The 26,591-nt window shown below is 39.3% G+C and overlaps 3 protein-coding genes and 1 long non-coding RNA gene across 7 annotated transcripts in view; 2 read left to right on the top strand and 2 right to left on the bottom strand.

Annotated features, from left to right (window-relative positions):
* Nucleotides 1–7,963, top strand: part of DNAH12 (dynein axonemal heavy chain 12) — a 262,414-nt gene extending 254,451 nt beyond the window's left edge. Inside the window, exons 73-76 of the mRNA XM_054682010.2 lie at nucleotides 4,687–4,824; nucleotides 5,239–5,330; nucleotides 6,078–6,145; nucleotides 7,696–7,963. Coding sequence (XP_054537985.1) covers nucleotides 4,687–4,824; nucleotides 5,239–5,330; nucleotides 6,078–6,145; nucleotides 7,696–7,886 — 489 coding nt within the window. The 3' untranslated portion in view covers nucleotides 7,887–7,963. The remainder of the gene's footprint in view (nucleotides 1–4,686; nucleotides 4,825–5,238; nucleotides 5,331–6,077; nucleotides 6,146–7,695) is intronic.
* LOC107970663 (uncharacterized) lies at nucleotides 1,457–9,560 on the bottom strand. Its single transcript, XR_001713376.3, has 2 exons — nucleotides 8,271–9,560; nucleotides 1,457–3,640 (listed from the first exon to the last, which is right to left on the bottom strand). It is a non-coding gene; the product is annotated as an uncharacterized LOC107970663 (long non-coding RNA).
* Nucleotides 8,956–25,197, top strand: ASB14 (ankyrin repeat and SOCS box containing 14). 2 transcript variants are annotated; one of them, XM_054682018.2, is made up of 10 exons: nucleotides 8,956–9,030; nucleotides 9,611–9,752; nucleotides 12,548–12,603; nucleotides 13,383–13,514; nucleotides 13,610–13,768; nucleotides 18,218–18,463; nucleotides 21,179–21,350; nucleotides 22,714–23,257; nucleotides 23,714–23,867; nucleotides 24,920–25,197. In XM_054682018.2, exons 2-10 carry the CDS (start codon nucleotides 9,631–9,633, stop codon nucleotides 25,096–25,098), a joined length of 1,764 nt encoding a protein of 587 aa, XP_054537993.1. In that variant the 5' UTR covers nucleotides 8,956–9,030; nucleotides 9,611–9,630; the 3' UTR covers nucleotides 25,099–25,197. The 2 variants fall into 2 exon arrangements, with proteins under 2 accessions (XP_054537993.1, XP_054537992.1); XM_054682017.1 differs by having other exon boundaries at nucleotides 8,973–9,030; nucleotides 9,557–9,752.
* The window catches only part of APPL1 (adaptor protein, phosphotyrosine interacting with PH domain and leucine zipper 1), a 50,021-nt gene continuing 46,936 nt past the window's right edge, over nucleotides 23,507–26,591 (bottom strand). For 2 of the 3 annotated variants that reach the window (XM_063805894.1, XM_063805896.1), the window contains one exon: nucleotides 23,507–23,841. The gene's annotated coding sequence lies outside the window, so the exon portion shown is untranslated. Of the gene's footprint in view, nucleotides 23,842–25,188; nucleotides 25,345–26,591 lie in introns of all 3 variants that reach the window. The other variant, XR_010155238.1, reaches the window with a different exon arrangement.

The following is a 26,591-nucleotide window of genomic DNA, read 5'->3' as shown; positions in this document are numbered from 1 at the left end:
GTAAAATATACAGACATATGTAAAATTTTATTTTTTGGGTTAACTGGGGAGATATTAGTTGTTGGCTGTGGTCACTTGAGTGTCTCTGAGTTGAATGAAATGTGATGAGTAGCTTTGTGATAGTCTGATGAAAATTTTAGAATATTGAAAAATATACACATTTCAAAGTACTGAGTGGAAAATTAAAATTATACTTCAGCCAAACCAATGTAATATGTGACATTTATATTTTTCAAAATTCTAAGTTTGTGGTTTTCTGAGACCAAGATTCTAAGTTTGTGGTCCTGTAAGACCACAGTTTAAAGTTGTCTTGTGATTTTAATACTGATGGTAAGTCAAAAATCCTGAGGCTTGGATTTTTTTTTTTTTTTTTTTTTTTTTTTTTTTTTTTTTTGAGACAGGGTCTTGCTCTGTCATCCAGGCTGGAGTGCAGTGGTGTGATCTTAGCTCACTGTAATCTCAAAATCCTGGGATCCTCTTGAATAACTGGAACTACAGGCATATGCCACCATACGTGGCTAATTTTACTTTTTGTAGAGATGGAGTCTCACCAAGTACCCCACGCTGGTGCCTCACTCCTGACCTCAAGCAATCCTCCCACCTTGGCCTCCCAAAGCACTGGGATTACAGGCCAGAGGCTTGGGTTTATCAATAATTGGCCATTGTCTTTAAATCAGTGCCTCTTATCTCAGAAAACCAGGGAAAAGATAAGTATTTTGAATGCCCCCTCTGCCCTCCCCCCAGCATAAACATCAGACAGAACACTGCTTTTCCTTCTCAACTCCACTGCCTGCCCCCATTCTATGGTTGATGTTTATGAAGGAGTATGGGGTGGGGAAAATCCCAAAACTATTTTTTTTTTGGAAATTCACAAAGGTATATGATCTTTCAGTGTTCAGTTGCCTTTTTATTGCACAAAAGCTTTCTTTCACTGTATAAGCTAATCATAAAATAACCAGTGCTTGTAAGAATGTAGAGAGACAGACTTTCTCCTATATCGCTTTAAAATTTTTGCCAATCTGATAGGTCAACCATATCTTGTTGTTTCCATTCGACTTTCTTTAATGACTAGTGAGCCTATGCTTCTTTAGGATGTGTGATTTCCATTTGTGGTGTGTGTGGGTGTGTGTGTGTACTGTCAATTCATATCCTAGGCCCATTTTTCTTTTGTATTATTTATTAATTGATAGGAGCTTTTCATGTAGATTATATGTTTAACAAAAGGAATAATATAAAACAGAATATTGAAAGGGTTTCCTCCATTGTTCTCTTACCCCTATAGAAGCTATAGTTCTCTCATTATCTTTCTTTCTCTTGGACTCTTCTTTACCTCCTAATGGTTCTTAGAGTTAACAAGTTAAGCAAATGAGTCATCTGAATTTTCTATTATTTCTGTCTTGGGTGCAACTGACTGGGGCCAGCGTCATGGTCAGTAAAACAATTTACCAAGACAATCGTAGGTAAAGAAAGGCAGATTTATTAGAGAAAGTATGAAAATACATGCAAGAATGCAGTGGGCAGCACAGCAGAGAAGAGGCTATCTGCAAACCAGGGGCTGGAGGGAAGTTTTGCAGGGTGGTACTAGAGGGGCTATGCAGAACAAGGTGGTGCTGCTCGGGCTACAGGCACAGCAAGGTATTTGGAAACAAGATGTGCTAGTGGATTGTCTGTAATTAGACATTTTTCAGAACAATTGTTCTCCCCCACGTGGGGCCCTTTCCTCATTGTTACAGGACTCTACACTTTCCTCATTTCTCTCTCACTGTTCACCCTATCGATCTCCTTTTTAGTCAGTTCAGGCTGCTATAAAAAAGCAAAATAGACTAGATAACTTAAAGAACAGACATTTATTTCTCACAGCTCTGGAGGCTGGAAAGTCTGAGATCAAGATGCCATCATGGTCAGGTTATTGGTGACAGCTCTCCTGGTTCACGATGAGAGAAAAAGACAGAGAAAAACGTCTCTTCTGTTTCTTCTTATAAGGGTGCTAATCCTATCATGAGGGCTCCACCCTTATGACCTAATTACCTCCCAAAGGCTCCATCTCCAAATACCATCACCTTGGAGATGAGGGTTTCAATCTATGAATTTTGGAGGAAAACAAACATTCAGTCCATAGCATCTTCACATTCTCTCCTTCCTGTGCCTTTTTTTTAAAAAAAAAACTTTTTGCACACTGCCTAAAATCCCAGCATAAATCCTGATCTAACACTTAACTATCTTTGTGACTTTTAGCAAGTTACTCATCTTTCTGTGCCCCAGTTTCTTCATCTGTAAAATGAGAGAAATAATATTCAACTCACTGTTATTTTATAGAGTAAATGAGGCAATGCATATGAAATGTTTAGCACAGTGCCTGGCATGTACTAAGCACTTAGTAAATGGTAGCTAATTCAGAGGTAGTACAAGTAGCTGACCACAGACACTAATGACACTCTGGGATAAAGGAAGCCACGGGCGAGTGGGTTTTCTAAATGCTTGCCTTGTGGGTCTTTACAGCCTTCTTGTGCTTGGTGCTCGCTCTGCCTGGTTTTGCCCTTGTCAGACTTCATCTCTTTCTCTGCCTCTTCTTGACCTGACAGCTTGTACTGTTGCAGCATCTCCAGCAGCAGTTTGTTCTCTTCCTCCTAGGGAGCAAAACTGGCTTCTTCCCAGAGTGTATTGCCTGCTCAGAGACAAAGTCCATTTCATTGATTCATCTGTTCATTCCATAAATATGAATTGAGACCTCATTTTATTCAAAGCACCTTGTTGTGTGTCCTGTGATAAAAAAGATAATCACAACAAAAGCCCTGCCCTGAAGCTGCCAAGAGCTTACAGGGAGACAAGCCATGTATCTAAAGAAAATTAGTACACTATAGTAAGGGATGTTCCATAAGAGACCAACATGTAAAATGCTCTGGGATTTCAAAGAAGGGAGAGAGTTCTTATGGCACAAGAAAGCAGAGATTGTTTCATGGATGAGGTAGCATTTAAGTGGGATTTAAAGAATGAATGGTTTAGATACTGCAAAGAAAGGAAAAAGAGATCACTGTGTAGCTTATGGGATAAAAAGCACTGTACCACTTTGGATTGATTCCATTATAAGTAACAAAAATTCTGACATAAGCAAAAATGAAGTTTGTTCCCTCATGTAACTGCAAACTCCAGGAGCTAAAGTGGCTTCAGGTAACATTTGACCAGGGTGCAAACATGGATATCTTGTCCTGGCTTCTTGCACTTCATCTGTTGTCTCCATTCCCTTTGGGTAAACTCCATTCTCAGGCTGTCATCTGATGGTAGCAAGATAGCAACAGCAACTGTGGCCTCACATCCACCCAACTTTGAGGAGTTGAGAGTGAGTCTTTTCTCCGAAAGTCCCAGCAAGAGTTTCTGCATCTCTGGCTTTGATTGGGTCACATGTCCATTTCTGAATCAGTCACTCAGGCTGGAAGTATGACTGGCCAGGTGTGAGTCACCAGCCTACCCTGCATGGCTAGGTGGAGTTCTACCACCAGAGGTGCCTGGACTGAGAAGCTTGGACTGAGAAGGATGGTATCACTTCAAGATAGGCAGGAAAACAACAAATGTCCACCCGGCACAAAGAGACCAGCAAATAGTCCAGTCCCTTTAGTCCAGTCCAGATTAGAATGCAGGATGCCTGAAAGGAAGTAAAAGAGATATAATAGAACTGAAAATACATTGGGGATGGATTGTGAAGTATCTATGTTTTTGGTTTGTTTGTTTGTGTGAAGTATCTTGAATAGGAGACCAAGAGGCTTAAGCTTTAATCTGGTGCATCACTGAACAATTTGGTAGGTCCCTGATGCTACACTGATGCAAGATGCTACATCTGATCCAAATTCTGCACGGTGAGTTATATTCTGGCAATTCTTCTGGATAGATTGAGCAGAAAGGGAAGAAGCAAGAAGACAACATGCACTGGTACAGAAAGAAGACCATGAATAGCTGAACTGGAGTGAGGGCAGTGGACACAGAGACAAGGGGTTTAAGAGGGTTAAGGAACTGGGGGCCGGGCGCGGTGGCTCACACCTGTGATCCCAGGACTTTGGGAGGCCAAGGTAGGCAGATCACTTGAAGTCAGGAGTTCCAGACCAGCCTGGCCAACATGCTGAAACCCCATCTCTACTAGAAATACAAAAACTAGCCAGGCATGGTGGTGCACACCTGTAATCCCAGCTACTCAGGAGGCTGAGACAGGAGAATCACTCGAACCCAGGAGGCAGAGGCTGCAGTGAGCTAAGATCATGCCACTGCACTCCAGCCTGGGTAATGGTGCGCGATTTCATCTCAAAAAAAAAAAAAAAAAAATAGGGTTAAGGAACTGGAATCAACAAATGAGGTCTATAATTAGACAATGTGTAAGATGTCTAACGATGGTTGCTTTTGAGTGGGATGATATAATAAAGCATCAAATAATTTACATTTGGCTTTTGCAGAAGATTTGACTCTTGAAACTATGTTTCATTCACGTTAATGCTCAAATTGTTCTGAGTTTTCCAAGAAGAGTAGAAGGGGAAAGAGGTGAGAGGGCCAAGGTAGTCTGTGTGTTTGACGTCAGGGAAGAGGGCCTCGTGATGGAAAATGTGGGCAACATAAGCAAAAACCAGAATCAGGAATTGTACATCAGGTGGCACTTGTATAACTTTAAAAACTGACATAATGTGTTTTGTTTTCCCTTTGTAGGACTGGTATAATTCAGGAAAACCTTGTGTGTTTTGGCTGTCAGGTTTCTTTTTCACTCAGGCCTTTTTAACTGGAGCTATGCAGAATTATGCCAGAAAATATACCACCCCTATTGATTTGCTAGGATATGAATTTGAGGTATAGTAACTCCTTAAAGTCAACAGTATATCATTACATTAAGTCATGTATTTAAACCGAGTTTATATATTGTAACCCATTGTAAGCAATTTTACTTCATTCTTTGTGTTGTAAGAATATTTGTCTTGCTATCCCTTAGAACTTTTATATATTGCAATATTTGATTTAAATAATCCAACGCTGTTCTTCTACTTTAGCAAAAATTATTATGAGGTACAGTACAATCTGATAAAATACTTCAAAAAGAAGTACTTTTATACTTTTTTACAAACTATGGCTGAAAAAATGTATAGTTTAACAAGGTATTATACAATAGAGTTTCCCTGAATGTGTTCTGAATATTTCGCTAATGTGTTCTTTATGAGATGAAGTTGTCTGGAGAGGATCACTGCTAGTGTGTGCCTATCCCTTCAGGTTATCCCATCTGATACATCTGACACATCACCAGAAGATGGTGTGTATATCCACGGATTGTATCTCGATGGCGCACGCTGGGACCGAGAAAGGTCAGTGGATTCAGCTGCCAGGACCTCTTCATTTGTAGCTGAATCATAGATAAGATAAGCAATCTGTTGCTTAAAAAAAAAGTCCTCTTTTAAGGCAAGTAATAATAACATCAGAACTCTCACATAAATTATTAGTCAAGCTGGGGCAACTGATGAGTTGTTATTTTTAGGTCCTGAATAATTTTTAGTCAATATTTCAGTAGTCTTATTAGTAGAAAAGTTAGCTGAAATTATTTTCCTGCCTATTCCATTTTATAACAGTTTCCTTCTATTTTGTAATGTGTAGGACCACCTCACTTTTAAATGGTTTACAGTTAGTTATAATGAAGTTCACCTTTCTGTTAGTGAATGGGAAACCTTTTCTTGCATTTTGATGAGATAATAAATAAATATTTATAATAAATACTGAATTTCCTGCTTCACTCAGGAAATTAAGCAATACTATTCCTGTTTAAAATATATGGGATAGAGAAAAGGAGACAAAGTTTCCCTTGGAGCCCTGGCCACATGGACAATCATTAAAAATTGGCAGACATTCATATGTGTCCACTGTTTACCCTTTGCCTTTCCATCATTGTCTTTTGTTTCTCTCAATTCTTCATTGCCATTTTCTCATTTTCTTTTTTTACATTTCTTTTTCTCTATGCCTCTAGTCCTTTTAGTAAAAGCCAATATCTAAGTAGCAATCTGTTCTCAGAAGTGAATTTCATGTTATTTCTAATAATTTCTGTCAATTTCTCGTTACAGTGGATTGCTTGCTGAACAATATCCCAAACTTCTGTTTGACCTGATGCCCATCATATGGATAAAACCAAGTAAATATTCTCTCAACAAAATTTATTTGAAGTTTAGGGAGAATAAGGATGGATATTATACACTGCTCCCCAAAATAAGTTTTTGCTCAAACCTTTTAGGATCTAGCTCAATTATAATAAACATTAATAGAACATTTACATTAGAAATTATTATTATCTCTTTGTGTGTATGGCATTTATATTATTTTGGGAATACCATGCTGCTTTTTTATCGTAGCCTATGGGATATGTCATTCTTTTCAGCCCCTCCCCCCACTTCTACAAGGGGGTTCACAGATTGAACAGCTGCCCATCCATATTTTGATTCTGAATTCCCTTTACACATTGCTCAGAGGCACAAATTAGCTTGACACAGTCTCCAGCTAGTGACTAGCATTTTCTGGCTATAAGAAACTGCTAGGCCTAGGAGCCAGCCAGGTCCCCCAAGGCATAGATGTTGCTAGCCACATGGGGTGGGGGCCAATTTTGCCCCATTTAGGAAACTGCTTGCTCCTCCCCTGCTTCTGCCATCATCATCTTTCTATAAGTCTGGAAAAAAAAGTCTCATTCTTTTGTTTTCTCTTCCCTAACTTTTTAATTCTTAAATAACAACAATTTCTTAAAATACTGATCACGCAGAATCACCATCCAACCTATCAAATATTCTCATTACGAATGTGGTTCAGTTATAACTATGAGAAACATGACCTTAGTTTGGAAAGACTCTTAATATCTTATATCTGGCTTTTTGGGGATTGTATATCGTTTCTTTTCATGAATTGGTAAGAGTTGACATGTTTTTCTTATTATTTACCTGCTAAAAACAAATAGAAACGTCAGCTTCTTTTAATGTGTGGGTTTCTTGGATTAGAGCTCTAAGCAGTTGTATTTCTTCTTTTGAGTCTCCCCCACTACCTATACTGTATTTTATTCCTTCTTCCCTCCCTTTTCATTCTCCCCTCCCAAATCCTCTTGAGTTTTCTCATGACTGCTAAGCGGTCAGAACTTTAAAGTCTATTCCTGTCTTCCACACCTAGAATCATGCACCATACGAAATACTTGCCTTGGGCTGGGCGCGGTGGCTCACGCCTGTAATCCCAGCACTTTGGGAGGCTGAGGCGGGCAGATCACGAGGTCAGGGGTTCAAGACCAGCCTGGCCAACATAGTGAAACCCCGTCTCTACTAAAAATACAAAAATTAGCAAGGCATGGTGGCAGGCACCTGTAGTCCCACCTACTCAGGAGGCTGAGACAAGAGAATCGCTTGAACCTGGGAGGCAGAGGTTGCAGTGAGCCGAGATTGTGCCACTGTACTCCAGCCTAGGTGACAGAGTGAGACTCAGTCTCAAAAAAAAAAAAAAAAAAGAAAAGAAAAGAAATACTTGCCTTGTTTCACAACCGTAATACTGTATGTACTGTAAAAAAATACATATGCTGTAAAACCTTCATATATCACAATTATGATCTTAGATTTAGTTCTGGCCATTTTATTACAAGATAAATAGTTCTTTTCGTACCAATGGCTGTTTTTCCCTTTATCAAGTGAATATATTTCTTTTTTTTTTTTCAAGCTCAAAAATCTCAGATTATAAAGTCGGATGCCTATGTCTGTCCCCTCTACAAGACAAGTGAACGTAAAGGAACTCTTTCCACTACGGGACATTCTACTAACTTTGTCATTGCAATGTTGTTAAAAACAGACCAACCTACTCGGCACTGGATCAAGCGCGGGGTTGCTTTGCTTTGTCAATTGGATGACTAAATTGGACAAATTTATAAAACATCCAAAAGTTAAAAAAAAAAAAAACCTGTCCTACTTAAAATATATACATTATAAAACCAAGTGTCTTGGTGTTATTCTTTTAAATGATCTTTGCAAACACTCATTGCATTGTTCTCCTTTCTGAGGAGAACTTTTTGAAGTTTGATTGTATGTGAAAAATAGATTTGGGGGTTAAATGGATAACATTTAACAAATATCAGGAATTATCTCCTTCACAAATGTTAAGTCATTCCCTCAGCTTCAGTATAGTTTACTTTCCACTCTCCTACCTAATTATACATAAATATTTCAAATACATAAATTAAGAAATTATAAATATGGAAAATATTAAAAGTTACATAACTATACCTCTTTATTTCTTACCTCTAAGACATCGGTTCCATTTCTCACTGCATCCTTGTGACTAGGAAAGGAAACTCAAAGCTGCGAAGTTGGCCTGCAAAGGCAGTAGGATGGCTTGAGTGCAGTCCGAACTTCTACACCTGCAGTGACAGTGTGCTTCTTGGCATTTGCTTCATATTTAATTTGAAATGTCAAGTGGTCCCTTTGCTTTTTTTAGTGTATATTAACAATTTAAAAATATTTCAACAAAACAGAATTTTGGTCAAAATTTTATCTTGTGTAGAGTGAATTCTTCCCTTAGGATTCCAAGGACACTGAAGGCCACAGTTCTGTAACCCAAGGAAAATGTAGTCACAGCTACCTAGTGAATCTAGTACATTGGGACAGTCACTTTGGATAATTGGGTCAGAGCAAAATGTTTGGGTTCTCTTAAATGAAAAATTGATTGTGGTTTGCAGTGGCTATGTGCATGAATTCTCTTTGCATGGCCAACCCCCTGCAAAAGCATTTTATTCCAGGAATAAAATATTTAATCCTTTAAATTTGATGAATGTAGCATTGAAGAAAAGAGATCATGTTTCCAAAAAGAGCTAAACCACATGTAAAAAACAAGGAGAATGTGCCAGACTGTCTTATGATGAAGTATTTATAGTAAAGCTATTAATGGAATGGTCACTACAGGGGAGAGGAGAGCCTAAATATAAATGACAATTCTGAGGCTTACATGTGTTAGTCCTTAACAGTGAAAACTTCAGTGCTGTCCTAGAGGATAAAACAAAAGGTAAAAAGTCTTTGAAATGTGACCAAATGTATTCTATGCTAAAACTGACATTTTTCTTTTAAAACCATTTAGATATTGCCTAGTAAGATACATTTGTTTTTACTACTGCTGTATCCATGTTGTAATTATGAGAATACATTTGTTCCTATAACATGTTTATTTTTAATGTATATTAAGTAAAATATTATTTTCAGCATCACACTGTGTGTAGGAAAGATATTATTTTGGATGAGTGCTACAATCACTGTGAAAGACTCACAGCCAAGTTGAACAGATCAGAGTGTTGTCAGTGTTAGAGTGGCACTAACCGAAGTCTTATTTGAAAGGTGGTTTTTCCTGAATAAGCTTTAAGTCAATGGCTACTCATGGAAACTTCTAATTTTTGTTGAATCTGTGGCAGTCCACAAAGCTTTTTTAAGTTTATAGAAATTTTTTAGTGAATATTTTGTTTCCTAAATTTTGTATATTTTTCATTTGTTAATCCTACCAATTTTCTAGATTTCTGAATTTCATTTGTAATTTTAAGCAGTTGATCTCTTCACAACTGGAAAAATACTTTTAATTCACTCTGACTTTAAAGTAAACCTGTCCACGTTTCACATGGATAATTACACCAGCGATGAAGACATAGATGAAGACTTTGACACCCAGCTCATCATTCAACAGAGTTTGCAGGATATTTATAAGCCAGGAACAGCACAACATGCACCTAAGGATGAGAGGTAATGGTTTTCTCATTGGCAATATAGTATTAAGTGTTGTATTCAACAGCTGACACTTGTCATTAGCTTAACTCTAGTGTTGTTACAAAAACAGGAGGGTCAGAATCCAAGGAGCTGTCAATTAAATATCTGTAAGATATTATGCCTAACTAGACAGGAATAATCTGGAAATAATTCAGAATTTAATTAGGCAATAAAAATACCTGAAGGAGGTTAGCAGCAAATCTGGGTGAGGTGATACAGACTGGAAATCAGAAGAAAGAAAGGAGGATATGAAGGGCTAGAGAAAAACTAATACATCTTGTCTTTGGGAATTGAAGAAATGCATAAATCCAACCGGGACACATAGAAAGTTAGTTATCTTCAACCTTAGTAGGGTAGGTGGGGATGGGGTTCAGTCTTTGATCTACTCAAACCAAAAGGAGGAATTACATAAACTTGAACAAGGCTTCTGAAAGTGTAGATTCAGAGTTTTGTTGGACAACACTGAAAAAGGACCAGTGGGACCCTGTGTGGGGTGTAAGAAGAATCGTCCTGGATATGGGCAGTCTGCAGTCAAGCACACCTGCTCACATGCTCGCTGGCCAATCAGCAACCTTGGTCTCCTGAGGCAGTAACCATCATTTTTTCAGGGGTGATAACCCAGTTTACTTGGGATGGTAATCTCTATTTACATCCTGCTGGATGTAAAACTAGAAAAATGTCTTTTAACACCAAGAGATTTCATAACTAAATAGAGACAATGAAGTACATCAAACCTATATAGTATTTTTAAAATGTAACAAACCATGGAGTGATCACTATGTGTCATGTTATTTTAAGCACGTCATAAATACTAACTTTTAAATTCTAATTCTCATTACCTCTCTATGAGGTAGGTCCTATTATTATCCCTACTTTAGAGAGGAGGAAAGTGAGGCACAGAAAAGTTAAGTGGCTTACCCAAGGTCACAGAACTAGTAAGTGAAGAGCCAGGCAGTCTGATTCTAAAGTCTGTGCTCTTAGCCACACACTATTCCTATACTTTTGTGTTCAATTTAGGATTAGTTTTTAAAATAATCTTTAAATATTTAAAGTTTTGTAAAGAAATTAGCCTTATTAGATTATCTGTTATATTAACCTTATGATTAAAACCTTAAATTGCATAATTGAGTAACTGACTTTGAACTTATAATTTTAGGTTGAAAGGTATAAGAGAGTTGGGCTAAGGAGAGTATTGAAATGTTTCAGAGAAACTGAAATTGACTGTGGTTATGCATTTACTTGATTAGATTTGCAGGAAGTGTATGATACTTAGGCAGGCTTGCTGATTTAGTCAGGTACTTGAAGGAATTAGAAAACTAGAACATACTTGTGACATGTGGAGTAATGGTCCCATCCAAAGATGTCCTAATTTCTGAAACCTTACATGGCAAAGGAGAAGTAAGGCTACACATGGAATTATGGCTGCTAATCAGCTGACTTTTAGATAGGGGGTATATTCTGGATTACCCAGGTGGTCCCAGTGTAACACAGGATCTTTAAGTGTGAAAAAGGGGGAGCCAGGAGAGACAACTTGGGAGATGGCAGTGTTAAAAGGACTAAGCCCAACATTGCTGGCTTTGAAGATGGAGGCAGAGAGTCCACCAGCCAAGAAATGTGGGTGGCTTCTAGAAGCTAGAAAAGGCAGAGATAGAGTCTCCCCAAGAGCCTCCAGAAGGAACAGAGCCCTGCTGATATCTTGATTTCAGTCCAGTGAGGACTGTTTTGGATTTCTGAACTACTAAACTGTAAGATAATAAATTTGTTTTATTATTGTTGTTTTAAGCCACTAAGTGTGTGGTCACTTCTTACAGCAGCTATAGAAAACTAACACAATACTAAATCTATGAATGCAGGTTTAAATGTTTAAGATAATGTAATTGACCAAATTGTAAACAGGACAGAGTGTCCGAGGGAATTTATTCTCCTCAACCTGGGTTCGTTAAATAATTAAAGAGTGGAAGGTGGCCGGGTGTGGTGGCTCACACCTGTAATCCCAGCACTTTGGGAGGCCGAGGCGAGCAGATCACGAGGTCAGGAGATCGAGATCATCCTGGCTAACACAGTAAAACCCCATCTCTACTAAAAATACAAAAAATTAGCCGGCCGTGATGGTGGGCACCTGTAGTCCCAGCTACTCTGCAGTGAGCTGAGATCGCACCACTGCACTCCAGTCTGGGCGACAGAGACAGACTCCATCTCAAAAAAAAAAAAAAAAAAAAGAATGGAAGGTGACAATCCTTATTTGCTAGGTTTTAAAATAAGTTTCATAAATTGAGATTTAAAGCCTTAAATAATAAAAACATTACTTAACTGCTAATAGTGTTTCTGAGCACACATTCTGTGAATATTTTTTAATACACCATTTTTATTTACTATTTTTTAAAATAGTTTCTGCTAGAATCGTTGACATTCTATAATGGCCATCAAATTTTACCGTGAGATAGTGTGACATTTCAGTCATAGGCAGGCTTGATTCAGTTCAGCCAATGCTGATTAAGGGCCTACTGCAATCCAGGTTCACAGAGTCCTTGCCCTAAAGAAGCTAACAGGCTAATGCGGAAGACAGAGTTAGGGAGCTTCCCTAGAATTTTGTTAAGGGCCACATTACATTTTACAAATAGAAGTATTTCTATTACGCCTCAGTCATTGCCTCCTATGAAAGTTCATCCCAGATTAACTACTGCTACCATTACCCTTTCCTTTTGATTTATATCAGATAACAGTTTTTTCTCCTCAGTTTTGGAATTACATATGTATTTTTTTCTTTGCAGTTTCCATTCCTTTTTGAGCGCTGACTATAAGAAGATAGTTGAAACAATAGAGAAAGTTAAGTACTCCTCTTCTATCCCCTTTAACTTGTGGTAAGATGTGACGGTGACATTGGCTGGATGCAGTGGCTCACGCCTGTAATCCCAGTACTTTGGGAGGCCAAGGCGGGTGGATCGCCTGAGGTCAGGAGTTCGAGACCAGCCTGGCCAACATGGTGAAACCCCCTGTCTCTACTAAAAATGTAAAAATTAGCCGGGCATGGTGGCGGGCGCCTGTAATCCCAGCTACTCGGGAGGGTGGGGTAGGAGAATTGCTTGAACCCAGGAGATGGAGGTTGCAGTAAACCGAGATTGCGCCACTGCACTCCAGTCTGGGCAACAGAGCGAGACTCCGTCTCACAAAAAAAAAAAAAAAGGAAAGATATGATGGTGACGGCTGGCAGCATTTCCCCTCGAAGCTCAGGAAGCCTAGAAGCAGGAGCTCTTTGCTTCATTGAGCTGAACACTACAGGGGTCCACAGCTGATTGTCAAGAGTCTGATGTAGGCTCTTCTGCGAGAAAATACTTCAGCTCAATGAAGCAAAGAGCTCCTGGGTTCCTTCCTAGACAGAGCTGTTTTTTCGTAAGTAACAAGACGCTGGGGGTGTTCACATGCCCAGGTGTGGAACGCTACATGACCGGCCTTACTGTCTGTCATATGCCATTTGTCTTTCATAAAAGGTGGTGCTAGAATTCTGTTGTCTTATGCATTAACTTTGGTGGTAGAATTCAGGAAGCAATATGGGCCTCCTTGTAAGTGTGCCAAATGTGAATCTGTTCTCATTTGACTCGTTAATAGGTAAGGAAGATGCATTGTCACACTTAACCAAGTACCATTCCGCATTTGGTGAAGCAGATGAGATAGGCCGGATTCCTCTGCATAAGGCTGCAGTGCAATTAAATAGGAAAATTTTGGAAATAACCCTAAGCGGTAAATTCCCTTTGATTCTTCTTGATGCTTCTGAGAGATAAATTTAACATTCATTTCTATATCTTAATTTGTGTGGTATGATGAATTTATTTCAGCTTCAGACCCCAGTCTGTGGGAGCAAACCACTCACAATGGTGAAACGCCACTTTTTTTGGCTGTCAGCAGTTGCCTCTTAGAAAATGCCACTTTTCTTCTTCTCAATGGCTGCAATCCAAATGCTAAGAATTTCGAAGGCAATTCTCCTCTTCTTACAGGTAAATGAATACCTTGTTTCTGAAAAAGAGTCTGTGGCACTGAGTCTCCTTCATGCCCCCAGGTTTCAAAGGCAGCTTTTTGTGCATAGTCGCAGCACTGTCACTCTGTTCCCAACTGACCAGACATGGGTACCGACCCTCCAGAAGCTTTCCATAGGCTGGCCTGTGAGGTGGCCTGATGCAAAACCTCTGCCCAATTAAGAGCAGCTCATTTCGCATGGTACCTTCATCAAGCCAGTTAATTCTGATACAAAAAATCAGAGGGGAGCAGAATTACCTCATGGAGCAGGGGTGAAGGGCAGGCAGCTGAAACAGACGAGTTGGTTGAAAACTATTAAGAAGCAGATAGTCAGATCTCTAGATCATTCCTGCCCAACCCCAGCAGAATCCTGGAGGTTTATTCTCTGCCTAGCTTAAACAGAGAGTCTCTGGACCACGGAATTTTAGGTGAGGGTGGAGTACTAGATTGAAAACACTGGAGGAATTAAGCAAACATAATTGAGACTGCCCAGCCCTCCTCCTAGAAGGCTGGCAGCCAGGCCCTTACCCTCCAGGCTGCCGGGGGTTCTCTGGAAGAATCTGACCAGCCCAAGAAGAAAGAGCTAAAGATAGTGACATTGGGGCTTTCCCAATAAGTGGCCCAAACATATCAACCTATTGTTAAACCTACAGTCCACAAGCCCCACTCTCTGCTTAAAATTTCCAACCAGCTTTTTAGTCTCCAACTTTTAATTATGAGCAAATAGCCAAAGGCTATCTGAGGAAAATCTTCAACAAACAGAGTTAAGCAACTTTAAGATTATTTAGGAAAACTAAAATTTAAAGGGAAATTGTCATTAACTTCCTCAGAGAAACCATTTTAATAAGAACAAGATGTTAGCAAAATTAGAAAACAAAATATTCTTGAAAATTAAAAATATGAGCAGATATTTTAAAAACCAAAACAATGCTGGAAGATGGAGTTCAGGAAAGCTTCCAGAAGAAGAAAATAAGAAATGGAAAATAGGAAAGAAGTGAAAATTAGTTGGATGATCCAAGAGTAGCAACATGTGAATAAGAGGAATGAGAGAACAGACAAGATGGAGGTGGTATATGGCCAATGCAATAAGTCAAGAAAATGATTTCCTAAAATGAAGGACAAGTGTTTCCAGAATAAAGGGCCACACTAAGTGCCAGCTCAATGAACCGTAAAAGACCCAATACCCTCGGCACTTTGTTTCTAGTCTTAGAGCAATGAGAGAACTTTCTGTGGCAAATTATAAATGGTTATTAGCAGAATTCATACTGATTCAGCACCTCAGCAGCTAGCAAGGCTCCTCGTACACATTTGATGCCAATAATTAGTGATTGAATAGCGAGATGGATAAAGTTAGATGTTTTAGGATCTTGGGGGTCTAAGTATTCTTCTCTAAATGTGAGTTCACACTATAAATGCAGAAAAGCCAATTATTAGAGAATTTTGTGTAACAAAAAGTTCTTTAAAATGTAACATGTAGAAATAAATAATTCAAGGATACATGTGAAAATGTTAAAGATCATCTCAGAGGTGGAATTAAACTTTTCTACTTACATAGCCTCTTTTAAATTATAATAAAAAATCATAAAAAGCTAAAAAAAAAAAAAAAAAGACAAGTCACTAGGGAAGACTCACAAGTCACTGTGGAAAGAAGTTTCCACAGACTTCCTGAGAGAAAAAAAGGAATACATAATATACAAAAGATGAAAAATCAGAATGGTTTCAGACATCTCAATGGTAACTAGAAGCTTGAAGTAATTGGTGGTGAATAATAGTTTTACAGATTCTGAGGAAAAAATACTTCCAACTTAAAATTCTATATTTGCTCCAACTCTCAAATCTGACAGTAGATTAAAGACATAAAAGATATTTTCAGACATAGGAAATCTCAAAAACTTTCTTGTTCCCTGCTGTTAGGAAGCTAACGGAGCAAATGTTCTACCAACATCGGAGTAAAGCAGAAAAACAAAAGCTTGGCATCCAGAAAACAGAAGATCCAAGCCAGGTGGGAGGCAAATGAGATCCCTAAGATGAGGGGAATAACGATCTTAGGATGACCAAACATGACCAGGCACTGAGGTCCAGATTGGAACAGGTCAGGAGGCCCCAGGTAGAGGCTTCTTCAAGACCATGGTGGACTAGGAATGACATCTTGAAGGGAGATGTAGATAGTTTAGAGAGTTTGGGGTGGAATTAATGATAAATTGGAAACTAAGCAAATGAAACATAAGACAAGTATTAACTCCAGGGAAAACAAAAAGATGTGCATAAAAGGAAATGTAAATATGGCCTACCTTTGAATGACATACATGAAGGTAAATATAAAATATTTAACAAAAATTATGCTACAAAAATATTAGGATGGTGGGACAAGAAATGTGCACATGTGGTGGAGACAGGAGGAAAAAAAGTTAAATCCTCATTTTCTATGGTAAGAAGTCATTAAATTATACCAAAACCAAAAATCAACAAGTATCAATACAAGCAGGTTACTTAGAGACACGGGCATGAAGAGCAAAGAATCAGCTAAAGGATCCCTCTGGAGAAGGAAAAAGATAGTAGGGAAAGAGTGATGGACTTCACAGTAATTGGCTCTTTAAGTTCTGTACATGTATAACTTTTATCAAAATAAAAGCTGAAAATTAGGCTGTGCATGGTAGCTCACACCTGTAATCCCAGCACTTTGGGGGGCCGAAGCCAGCCGGTCACCTGAGATCAGGAGTTTGAGACCAGCCTGACCAACATGGTGAAACCCTGTCTCTACTAAAAATACAAAAATTAGCAGAGCATGGTGGCAGGCACCTGTAATCCCAGCTACTCGGGAGGCTGAGGCAGGAGAATCGCTTGAACCAGGGAGAGACGAGGTTGCAGTGAGCCAAGATTGCGCCACTGCACTCCAGCCTGGGTGACAGAGCAATACTCTGTCTCAAAAAAAAAACAACACTGAAAATTAAAGAGAGACCAACAGAGTACTGCCAAAAATTAGGATTTGGGGTCCCTTCATGGTTTGTCCCAAGATGCTAACGCTTTGCATTTTATAGAGAAAACACTGAGCAGAAAAGCCTTCTCTGAGAAAGCACGCATAAACCATAAAGCACCCTAGCACTGTATCGTGAAAAGAACTCTGGGTCAGATCTAACCTCTCTAAACCTGTTTCCTTGTCTATAAGATAGTACTTGTCTTGTGCGTAGAAAAATCACATATGTAAAAACCGTGAGGCTGTGAAGCCTGTTGTAACAACTGTAGAGCTAGTTTTCCTCTCTTCACTTCAGCCTATCTGGTAGGTCAAATGATTCCATTTCTGTGGCACCTAAACAGCATGTCCCCATTGATAGGTCATGGAAAATGCCAGGTTAAAAAGTTAAGCAAATGCATTGCAAGATTCCTCAGAGACTTCAATATACCAATGTACAAAGTGAATCTTGAAGAGGGTGATAGAATATACAGTGCTGGCTGAGATTAGTGGCTCACGCCGGTAATCCCAGCCTTTGGGAGGCTGAGGCAGGAAGATCACTTGAACCCAGGGGTTTAAGACCAGCCTGGGCAACATACCAAGACTGCATCTCTACAGAAATTTTTAAAGAAATTAGCCAGGCATGGTGGCATATGCCTGTAGACCCAGCTTCTTGGGAGGCTAAGACAGGAGGATTGACTGAGCCCAGGAGTTCAAGGCTGCAGGGAGCTATGATCGTACCACTGCACTTCAGCCTGGATGACAGAATGAGACCCTAAATATATATATTTACATACATACACACACACATACACACACACACACACACATACACAGTGTTCCCAAGCCTTTTATTATTATTTTTTTAACTACAAAATCATTTTCTTTACATTTCCTTACAGAAACTTAAGGGGCTTTCTATACAACATACTTTGGTGTGTTGCCAAAGTGTGGTAATGCAGAAATGATAGGCCAAAACTATCATTTTCTATGGCCTCAACCGCTCCCACCAGATATGCATATTTAAATTGTGTTTTAGTCATTCATTTTCTGGGGTAGATTCTGTTTTTGTTTTTGTTTTTGTTTTAATTTTTGGCATGTTTCAGAGTCTGGGCTGTCTTTTGTTTGTTTTTTTCTTATTTTAAAGCAGCTACAAACATTTCCAGGACTGTACTGAATAATTAAGTTCCCATTTTCTTGAAGAATAAAGATAAGTGAAAAGTTTACATTTGTGTTTCAACCACATAAGCAATGAATTACTCATGGCTTACAGAAAAACATAGTCCATTGATGTAAAATATTCTCAGTAAGTATTATTTGACACATGCCTTACTTTACAATCTGTTTCCTAAACACAGAATGTTCGGGTCTGGGAGTGGGTGGGAAGAACTCCTTAAGAAAGCCTGAGGGATACTTGCAGATATGCTACTTTGGGCTTAACTTCCGGTTGAACATGCCCACCACACTTCTCATTTCCCAGCTGTGCTGCGTGACTGCTATGACATGGCTGCCTTGCTGATCAACTATGGAGCAGATGTCAATCTGCGTTGTGCCAACGAGAGGACAGCTCTCCACGAAGCAGCCAAACTGGGCAGAGAGGACATGGTGAAGCTTATGCTGGTTTCTGGGGCACACCCTGACCCACAGAGCACGTATGGATTCACTCCTCTTGCTCTTGCTGCCCAAAGTGGACACACTGAAATCATGGAAATGTTACTGCGGAAAGGCAAGATCTTCTGTTTGGTCAGCACACTAACAAAGGGTAACATGATCCAGGGGTTCTCCTCTTAATGGAGAGCTTCAAAATAATAAAAGTTAACATTTTATTTAAGCCTAATATAAATGTTTGATAAAAATTATGGGTTAATAGTGATTACTGAGAAGCCTAACATAAAGACTGAATTTTTTATTAGGTCTGACATAATTTCCCTAAAGTTACTAGGATGCAGGTTACGTTTACTTAACATTCCCTCACTGTGCTAAGAAGATGATGGTTTTTTAACTTTTTTGTGGTGTTGTCCTTTTCTAGAATCATAAAATCAAACACCCTGCAACATACTCTGCACATTACCTCTGCCTAAGTCCAAATCATGAGGCAGTTTAATCTGTTACCAAATGGCTTTAGATGTTAGGAAATTATTCCTGATTTCTTCTCTTTGGGTCCCAGTTTTTCACTCTAGTAATAACCAAAACTCCAAGAGAAGGGGAAAGCAACTTAAACTTATTGGGTACTGTCTAAGCAAAAGCATTAAACTACCCATGTTGCCTCGTAACCCTTTAAAAACTCTGTGAGGTAGGTATTATCCTAATTTTATACTTGAGGAAAGTGAGGGTCAGCCATGGTACCAGCTGCAGGACTTCCCTTCAAACCTGCCCCCTCCCCTATCCCCAGCTCTGTAAGCTGTGGTCATTTTGAATCCTGGCTTAACTAGCAGGGACCCTTGGCTCAGAGAACTTTGGCCTTTACTGTCTTTGAGGAGAGCTCATTGATGACACTGTTAGATGAAGCAAGGTAGGATCAATCTAAAGCTTTTTTTCAAAAAAGCAAATTTTTACCAAGATTTTTAAAAGTCTCAATAATAGAATTATCTTGATTCTCCTCCCTGTCTAGAAGTATTATTTTGTTCTTTAACAATACACAGTCCTGGTCTCCAGTATTCTAGATGGCAGAGACTCCTATATTTAAAAACAACCTTGTGCTTTTTAGACATTATCTAAATCTTTCCTGTCATATAGGGGAGGCTAGTTTCTAATCAATGGCCATAAGACATTTTAAGTAAGATGTTTTAAATGATCAATATAAGAAATGTCTAAAGTCATTAGCTGGAATAACAAAAATAAACATTGGAATCTTTCATCTATGAGGAAAGAGTAACCTTTTGTATAGATCATTGATTAAAATACAGAGAAAGAAGCAACAGATGTTAAATCCTTTACCCTGCAAAGAAACCAGTATCAGTTGACCTCAGTGAGTAAGCATTTCCTTTAAGTGACTCCTTACAAAGTAATTTGCACCAAGTGACACAGATGGTAAATCACAGAGCCAGTATTTCAAGGTACATCTGTCTGATTCCAAATCACATTATCACCCTGCATTGCTAGAGTGGCAACATGGCATCATAGATATAAGCCCTGGGTCTAGAATAACTGTATATGAATCCTGACTACCTTGCTTACTAGGTGTGCATCTTTGGGGAAGTCACTGAAACTCAATGAGTTTCTTCATCTTTAAAATGAGTATGTTAAGCACCTACTGCTGGGGGTTGTTACAAAGTTTAAAAATTATTATACACATAATGGAACCAGCACATAGTGGGCACTCAATAAACAGAGGCTTATTGGACTTCTAAGGCATTCTTGGAATGGGGTTCTTGGGCAGCCACTGGACCCTGATGACTCTTATGGAGTCTGTGTTAAATTAAAGTCACTACATCTTTTTTATATGAGCTTCAGAATGCTCTCCGTAACTTTTGTCCATTCAAATGCTACTCTTTCTTCAGAGCCCATTTTACTGGGAACACTTCCACAACTGACCCAAACTCTTTTCTCCTTCCTTCACCTCCCAGCTCCCCTTACAACCCCAGCCCTAGATCTTCTAGAAGACCTTTTGCTTGTACCTGTACTCTTATTATTCACATCACTCACATAACACTTAACATACAGGGTGTAAGTTAAGCATTCTTAATCTGAAAATCTGAAATCCAGAATCTTCCAAAATCTGAAACTTTTTGAACATCAACATGATGCTCAAAAGAAATTCCTACTGGAGCATTTCAAATTTCGGATTTCAGGATTTGGGACTTGTAAGTATAATGCAACTTGTAAGTGTAGTGCAAATATATTTTTTAAAAACCCTGAAATATGAAACACTTCTGGTCCCAAGCATTTTGGATAAGGGATACTCTGTACTAATAACTACAACAACTTACCTCTTTGGCTATTGGCAGTTCCTAACCTCAATTAAAAACAGTTACAGTGTCTCCTACTATGGTCCCCTACGAACAAGCTAAAACAGAACAAATGCCCTTTTCCACCAAAACAGTATCATTAGATGGCATGGTATTATAGTTTGATAGATTTGTTAGTACCATCCTATATGTGTGTTATGAGTTAAGTGGGCTTTTATAGGCTGGTCTAGAAATAAAAGCAACTTTTATAACAGTATTTCTACTGGAATTTTCAAGTTCCAAACAAATGGACATCAAATTACTTCAAAAACTAACCTACTTATAATTTAGAAACTGCCATTTTTTTCCTTCCCCAACTAGTTTATAAGTTACTTGAGAGCAGGAGGTATATATTCTGTTACTTTGATTCTTGGTGCTTTGCTAGAGTGCGTGCTCACTAATTGCTTTTTGGTGACGGGGATATATTTTTAAGATTGCTCAAGAAATACAGTGGAAAATAATTTTTGCATTAACAAGAGTCTTTCTCCTTTTAGGAGCTAATGCTCATGGTCAGGCCTCTGATTCTTCTTCCATCTTACTTGAAGCCGCAAGTGGAGGAAATCCAGATGCTGTGGCTCTCTTGCTGGAGTACGGAGCTGATGCCAACATCCCTAAGAATTCAGGCCACCTGCCCATCCATGTGGCAGCTGACAGGGGCCACTTACTGTTAAGTTCAATTACATTATTATAAATAATAAAAATAGTAATAGCTACCTTTTATTTTGTGCTGCTTCTAGGAACTTTATAATCTTTAATCACTGATCCCACAACCTAAACATACTGTTGTTTTTTGTTTTGTTTTGAGATGCCATCTCCCTCTGTCGCCAGGTGCTGGGTCTGAACCATAGACCCTGGCCAAGTGACAGATGAAAGTACTTAGACATAGGTATCCAGTGAAAGAGTGGGCTAGGGGACCAGGCTGCTCAAAGAAAGAGTTGTAGCAGCCATGGCCCTGACAAGCTGGTGCTTCAGGCATTTATTTAGTACAGATTTAATGACAAAGGCTTTGAGTCAGCACATCCTGTGAGTAATTAACACGGTTCCCCCCCAACCCCCGCCACCAGAGCAGTCCTACATGTGGATGATTAAAGGCCAGTTCTGAGGCCTAAGTAAACTAACTTATCTAGATCAATTCCCTTACACTTCCTTGTAACCTACTCTGAGAGAATTCAGCTGCCTTCAGCCAAATCCTTTCCTGAAGCTTTTGCAAAACCTCCCGGCCTTCCAAGAAGGTGTGCTTCTTTCTATAATTTTAATATTTCCCACCACGCTGACTGAACTCCTGCAGCCAGGCTGGAGTGCAGTGGCATGATCTCGGCTGACCGCAACCTCCGCCTCCCGGGTTCAAGCAATTCTCCTGCCTCAGCCTCCTGAGTAGCTGGGACTACAGGTGGGCACCACCACACCAGCTAATTTTTGTATTTTTAGTAGAGATGGGGTTTCACCATGTTGGCCAGGATGGTCTCAATCTCTTAACCTCGTGATCTGCCCTCGGCCTCCCAAAGTGGGATTACAGGCTTGAGCCACCACCCCTAGCCCTAAACATACCTTTTAAAGATGAGAAACTCTTAGGAGAATTGCTTGAACCCAGGAGGCGGAGGTTGCAGTGAGCCAAGATCGCGCCATTGCACTCCAGCTTGGGCAACAAGACGAAACTCCTTCTCAAAAAAAAAAAAAAAAAAAGAAAAACTCTTGACCAACTAGGAAGAACTAGAAATGGCTGTTTAACCAGGCATCCTCTGAAGCCACCGAAGAGATATAAAACTTTTTTCTCAGGTACTTAGACAATATGGGAAGCCTCAGGTCTCTGAGCTAATTCTGAATTTTATAGCTTAGACGGTAATTCCATTCAATTTTACTTGGTATCTGAGCTTCTGGATGAAGGAATTATGCTTTTTTTTTTTTGGTTGTGGGTTCTAAATGCCCCCTGAATATTGATACTATCTAGTATTGCTATAAAACAACAATAAACAAGTTAGTGCTACATCTTAAAAACAATGTTGAAATGCATTTTGAAATTCTTTCTCAGAGCTCTAAAGATACTGATTCCAGTTACGGATCTTGCTGCCATTAAGCAGAGTGGGATCAGTCCAGTTCACTGTGCAGCAGCAGGAGCACATCCTCAGTGCCTGGAACTCCTCATCCAGGCTGGATTTGATGTGAACTTCATGCTGGATCAGAGAATTAACAAACACTACGATGACCACAGGAAGTCAGCTTTGTATTTTGCTGTATCAAACAGTGACCTCTCTTCAGTCAAGCTGCTTCTGAGTGCTGGAGCTCTGCCTAATCAAGACCCGGTTAACTGCCTCCAGATAGCCCTCAGGATGGGCAACTATGAGCTGATCAGTCTGCTGCTAAGGCATGGGGCCAATGTCAATTACTTCTGCAGAGTTAACCCTTTACATTTCCCATCAGCACTGCAATACACTCTGAAAGATGAAGTCATGCTCAGGATGCTGCTGAACTATGGGTATGACACAGAGCGATGTTTTGATTGCCCACATGGAGACAAAGTCCATCCTTCCTATACTGTTGAAGGCTGGACATCTACAGTTATCAAAGATACTAAGGTAAGTCCACAGTATTGGCTGTATTCCCTTACAGTCATTATTTGTGGCCCTGGAACTATGGCAATAAATAGATTACATCCACTCTCTCCAGAGGCTTGGTTGAAGAGATCCTAGTATAATAATTATATGATAAAATAATTATGATAAAATAAACACAATAGTAGAAAGATACAACAGGAACAAAAACAGTACAGAGGTAAAAGTGATTTAACTCTGCCTAGCAGTGTGAGGAAGTTTCATAAACGAAGCAACTGATTAAATGATTTATTTTGATCTTATTTCTGATGAAAAAAAGAATCAGAATAAGTACAGTTGACCACTACCATCCCTTCCCATTTTTGAGACATTTTTCTCTCTTGGCTTTCATCACACCACATCTCCTTTGACTACTATGCTAAACCATAGATACTTTGTGTTTTTCATTTACTTTCCTAATTCTGATTTTGTTTCCCTCAGTTCTGTGAAGTAATAACTTTGTCATGGCTGCAACATCTCTCTGGAAAGGTTGTTCGAGTGATGCTTGATTATGTTGATCAAGTTCGGATCTGTTCAAAGTTGAAAGCTGTGCTCCAAAAACAGGGGATCTGGTCAGAAATACATTTTATCTTAAGTAAGTATCCTTCTCATAGAATGACTTTTTACAAAAATACTAATTGTATTCTTATTTGGTTGTTTTAGAATTAGAACACCCTTCTCTTCTGGTTAAAAGCTTGACTTAAACCAGAAAAATACTATTCCTATCTTAAAAAATGTTACTAACTACACTTAATTTGTATTTATTACCTTTTCCGAGGAGACAAAATCTGTTAGGTAACTACTTATTATATAGATAGGTAATACTTTCATCCCAATCCACCTAAATCATGGAAACACCACCATGGACACCGGAATGAAAAGCTAATATTATATGGCAATAAAAACAAGGATGAGAAAAAGCTAAGAGCCATGTCTGTAGAGGGTATCAAAATGACCTTCTTCAAAGCAAATTCTTTCAAAGTAGCACGTAAGACAAATTAATAATTTATTTCATGTTATTTCCCTTTGGGTGGTAATCTTCAGTTTCTACCCTGTCCCTGAGGGGGCTAAAACACACAGATTTTTTTTTTTTTTTTGATTTTTTTTTTTTTGAGACAGAGTCTCACTGTGTCAACCAGGCTGGAGTGCAGTGGTGCAATCACAGCTCACTGCAACCTCTGCCTCCTGGGTTCAAGCGATTCTCCTGCCTCAGTCTCACGAGTAGCTGAGATTACAGGCATGCAGTCACCACGCCCAGCTAATTTTTGTATTTTTAATAGAGACGGGGTTTCACCATGTTGGCCAGGCTGGTCTCGAACTCCTGGCTTCAAATGATCCACCTGCCTCGGCCTCCCAGAGTGCTGGGATTACAGGCATGAGCCACCCCGCCTGGCCACATGCAGATTTAAGAACTTCAGATCTCACAGGCCAGATCCATGATTGATGCCAGTCTTTGGATTCTAACTTGACATGGCTCTGGAACCATATCTACAACAAGGATTGCAATAAGAACTGAAAAACTGTTTCCCTATTGACTTTGCCATTTAGTAACAGCAAATGAAATGCTATCAAATACGTTTGCTAATAAAACCCCTTACTAAACAAAAAGTTCTTTTTCTCTTTGGATAATGTGCCTTTTCTTTTTAGCAAACCCTCGCTCCCTAAAACATTTGTGCCGCCTAAAGATCCGGAAATGCATGGGACGGTTACATTTGCGCTGCCCTGTCTTCATGTCATTTCTTCCATTACCCAATCGTCTAAAAGCATATGTCCTTTACAAAGAATACGACCTTTATGGACAAGGAATTTTTACAGGAACCTGGTAATCAAACCATTCTAATGGAAAAGGTATAATTTTGCAGCTGTATTCCTTAAAATTTCACTTATGTATGATTCATATTTTTTGCTTTACCCACCAACTAAAATCTCAATGCAGTCTAAGTCCTTTAAAAAGTAGCTCTGCTTGGGAGGCTGAGGCAGGAGGATTGCTTCACCTTGGGAGGTCAAGGCTGCAGTGAGCTGTGATCACGCCACTGCACTCCAGCCTAGGTGACCGGAGCAAGACCCCATCTCTAAAAGAAAAAAAAAATTTTTTTAAGTAGCTTTGAACATAGCCTCTCAACATATAAATGACTAGCATTCTCTAGGCAGTTAAAAAAAAAAAACCCAAATAGTAAAAATTTCAATTAACTGAAATACACCAGTTTTAATTAAGTGTATAAATCCAATGTCTATGTGCTCAAAAGAATAGATGCCACTTCTGACAAGTCAAGATAACTCACTGCAGTTATCTTTTTTATAGAGAAGTATATATAATACAGTAGTCTCCCTTATCTTCAGAGGATACGTTCCAAGACCCTCAGTGGAAGCCTGAAACCGGGGTTAGTACAGAACCCTAAACATACTGTATTTTTTCCTACAGTTACGTATCATACAATGTTTCAGTCATCATTGGACTACATATGTAATGGTGGTCCCATAAGATTATAATGCTTATTTTTACTGTACCTTTTCTATGTTTAAATATATATTTACTATATAATTGCCTATTCAGTACAGTAACATGCTGTACAGGCTTGTAGCCCGGGAGCAACAGGCTATATAACACATGGCCTAGTGTGTAGTATACCATCCCATCTAGGTTTGTATAAGTGATTCTATGTTTGCACAATGACAAAATCACCTAACAACACATCTCTCAGTAGGTATCCACATCTTTAAGCCAGTTGTTAAGCAACATACAACTGTACATGCATGCCCTACAGTGTGGATACACTGGACAGAGGGATGACTCAGGTCCCAGGTGGGACAAGGCAGGATGGTGAGAGACTTCATCATGTTACTCAGAATGGTGTGCAATTTAAAACCCATAAATTATGTATTTCTGAGATTTTCATCTTAATACTTTTTTTTTTTTTTTGAGATGCAGTCTTGTCCTGTCACCCAGACTGGACTGCGGTGGCATGATCTCAGCTCACTGCAACCTCTGCCTCCCAGGTTCAAGCGATTCTTGTGCCTCAGCCTCCCGAGTAGCTGGGATTACAGGTGTACACCACCATGCCCGGCTAATTTTTGTATTTTTAGTAGAAATGGGGTTTCATCATGTTGGCCAGGCTGGTCTTGAACTCCTGACCTCAGGTGATCCACCCGCCTTGGCCTCCCAAAATGCTGGGATTACAGGCATGAGCCACCGTGCCCAGCCTCCTTTTAATAGTTTTGGGCCGCAGGTAACTGAAACCACACAAAGGGAAACCAGGGATAAGGGGCCTACTGTACATTTCAGTGATTGGACTGAATATATACTTACCCCAGTACATGA

This window comes from Pan troglodytes, chromosome 2 (genome assembly GCF_028858775.2).
Source record: "Pan troglodytes isolate AG18354 chromosome 2, NHGRI_mPanTro3-v2.0_pri, whole genome shotgun sequence".
Classification (NCBI taxonomy): Eukaryota; Metazoa; Chordata; class Mammalia; order Primates; family Hominidae; genus Pan; species Pan troglodytes.
This window is presented reverse-complemented; position numbering and strand designations above follow the sequence as displayed.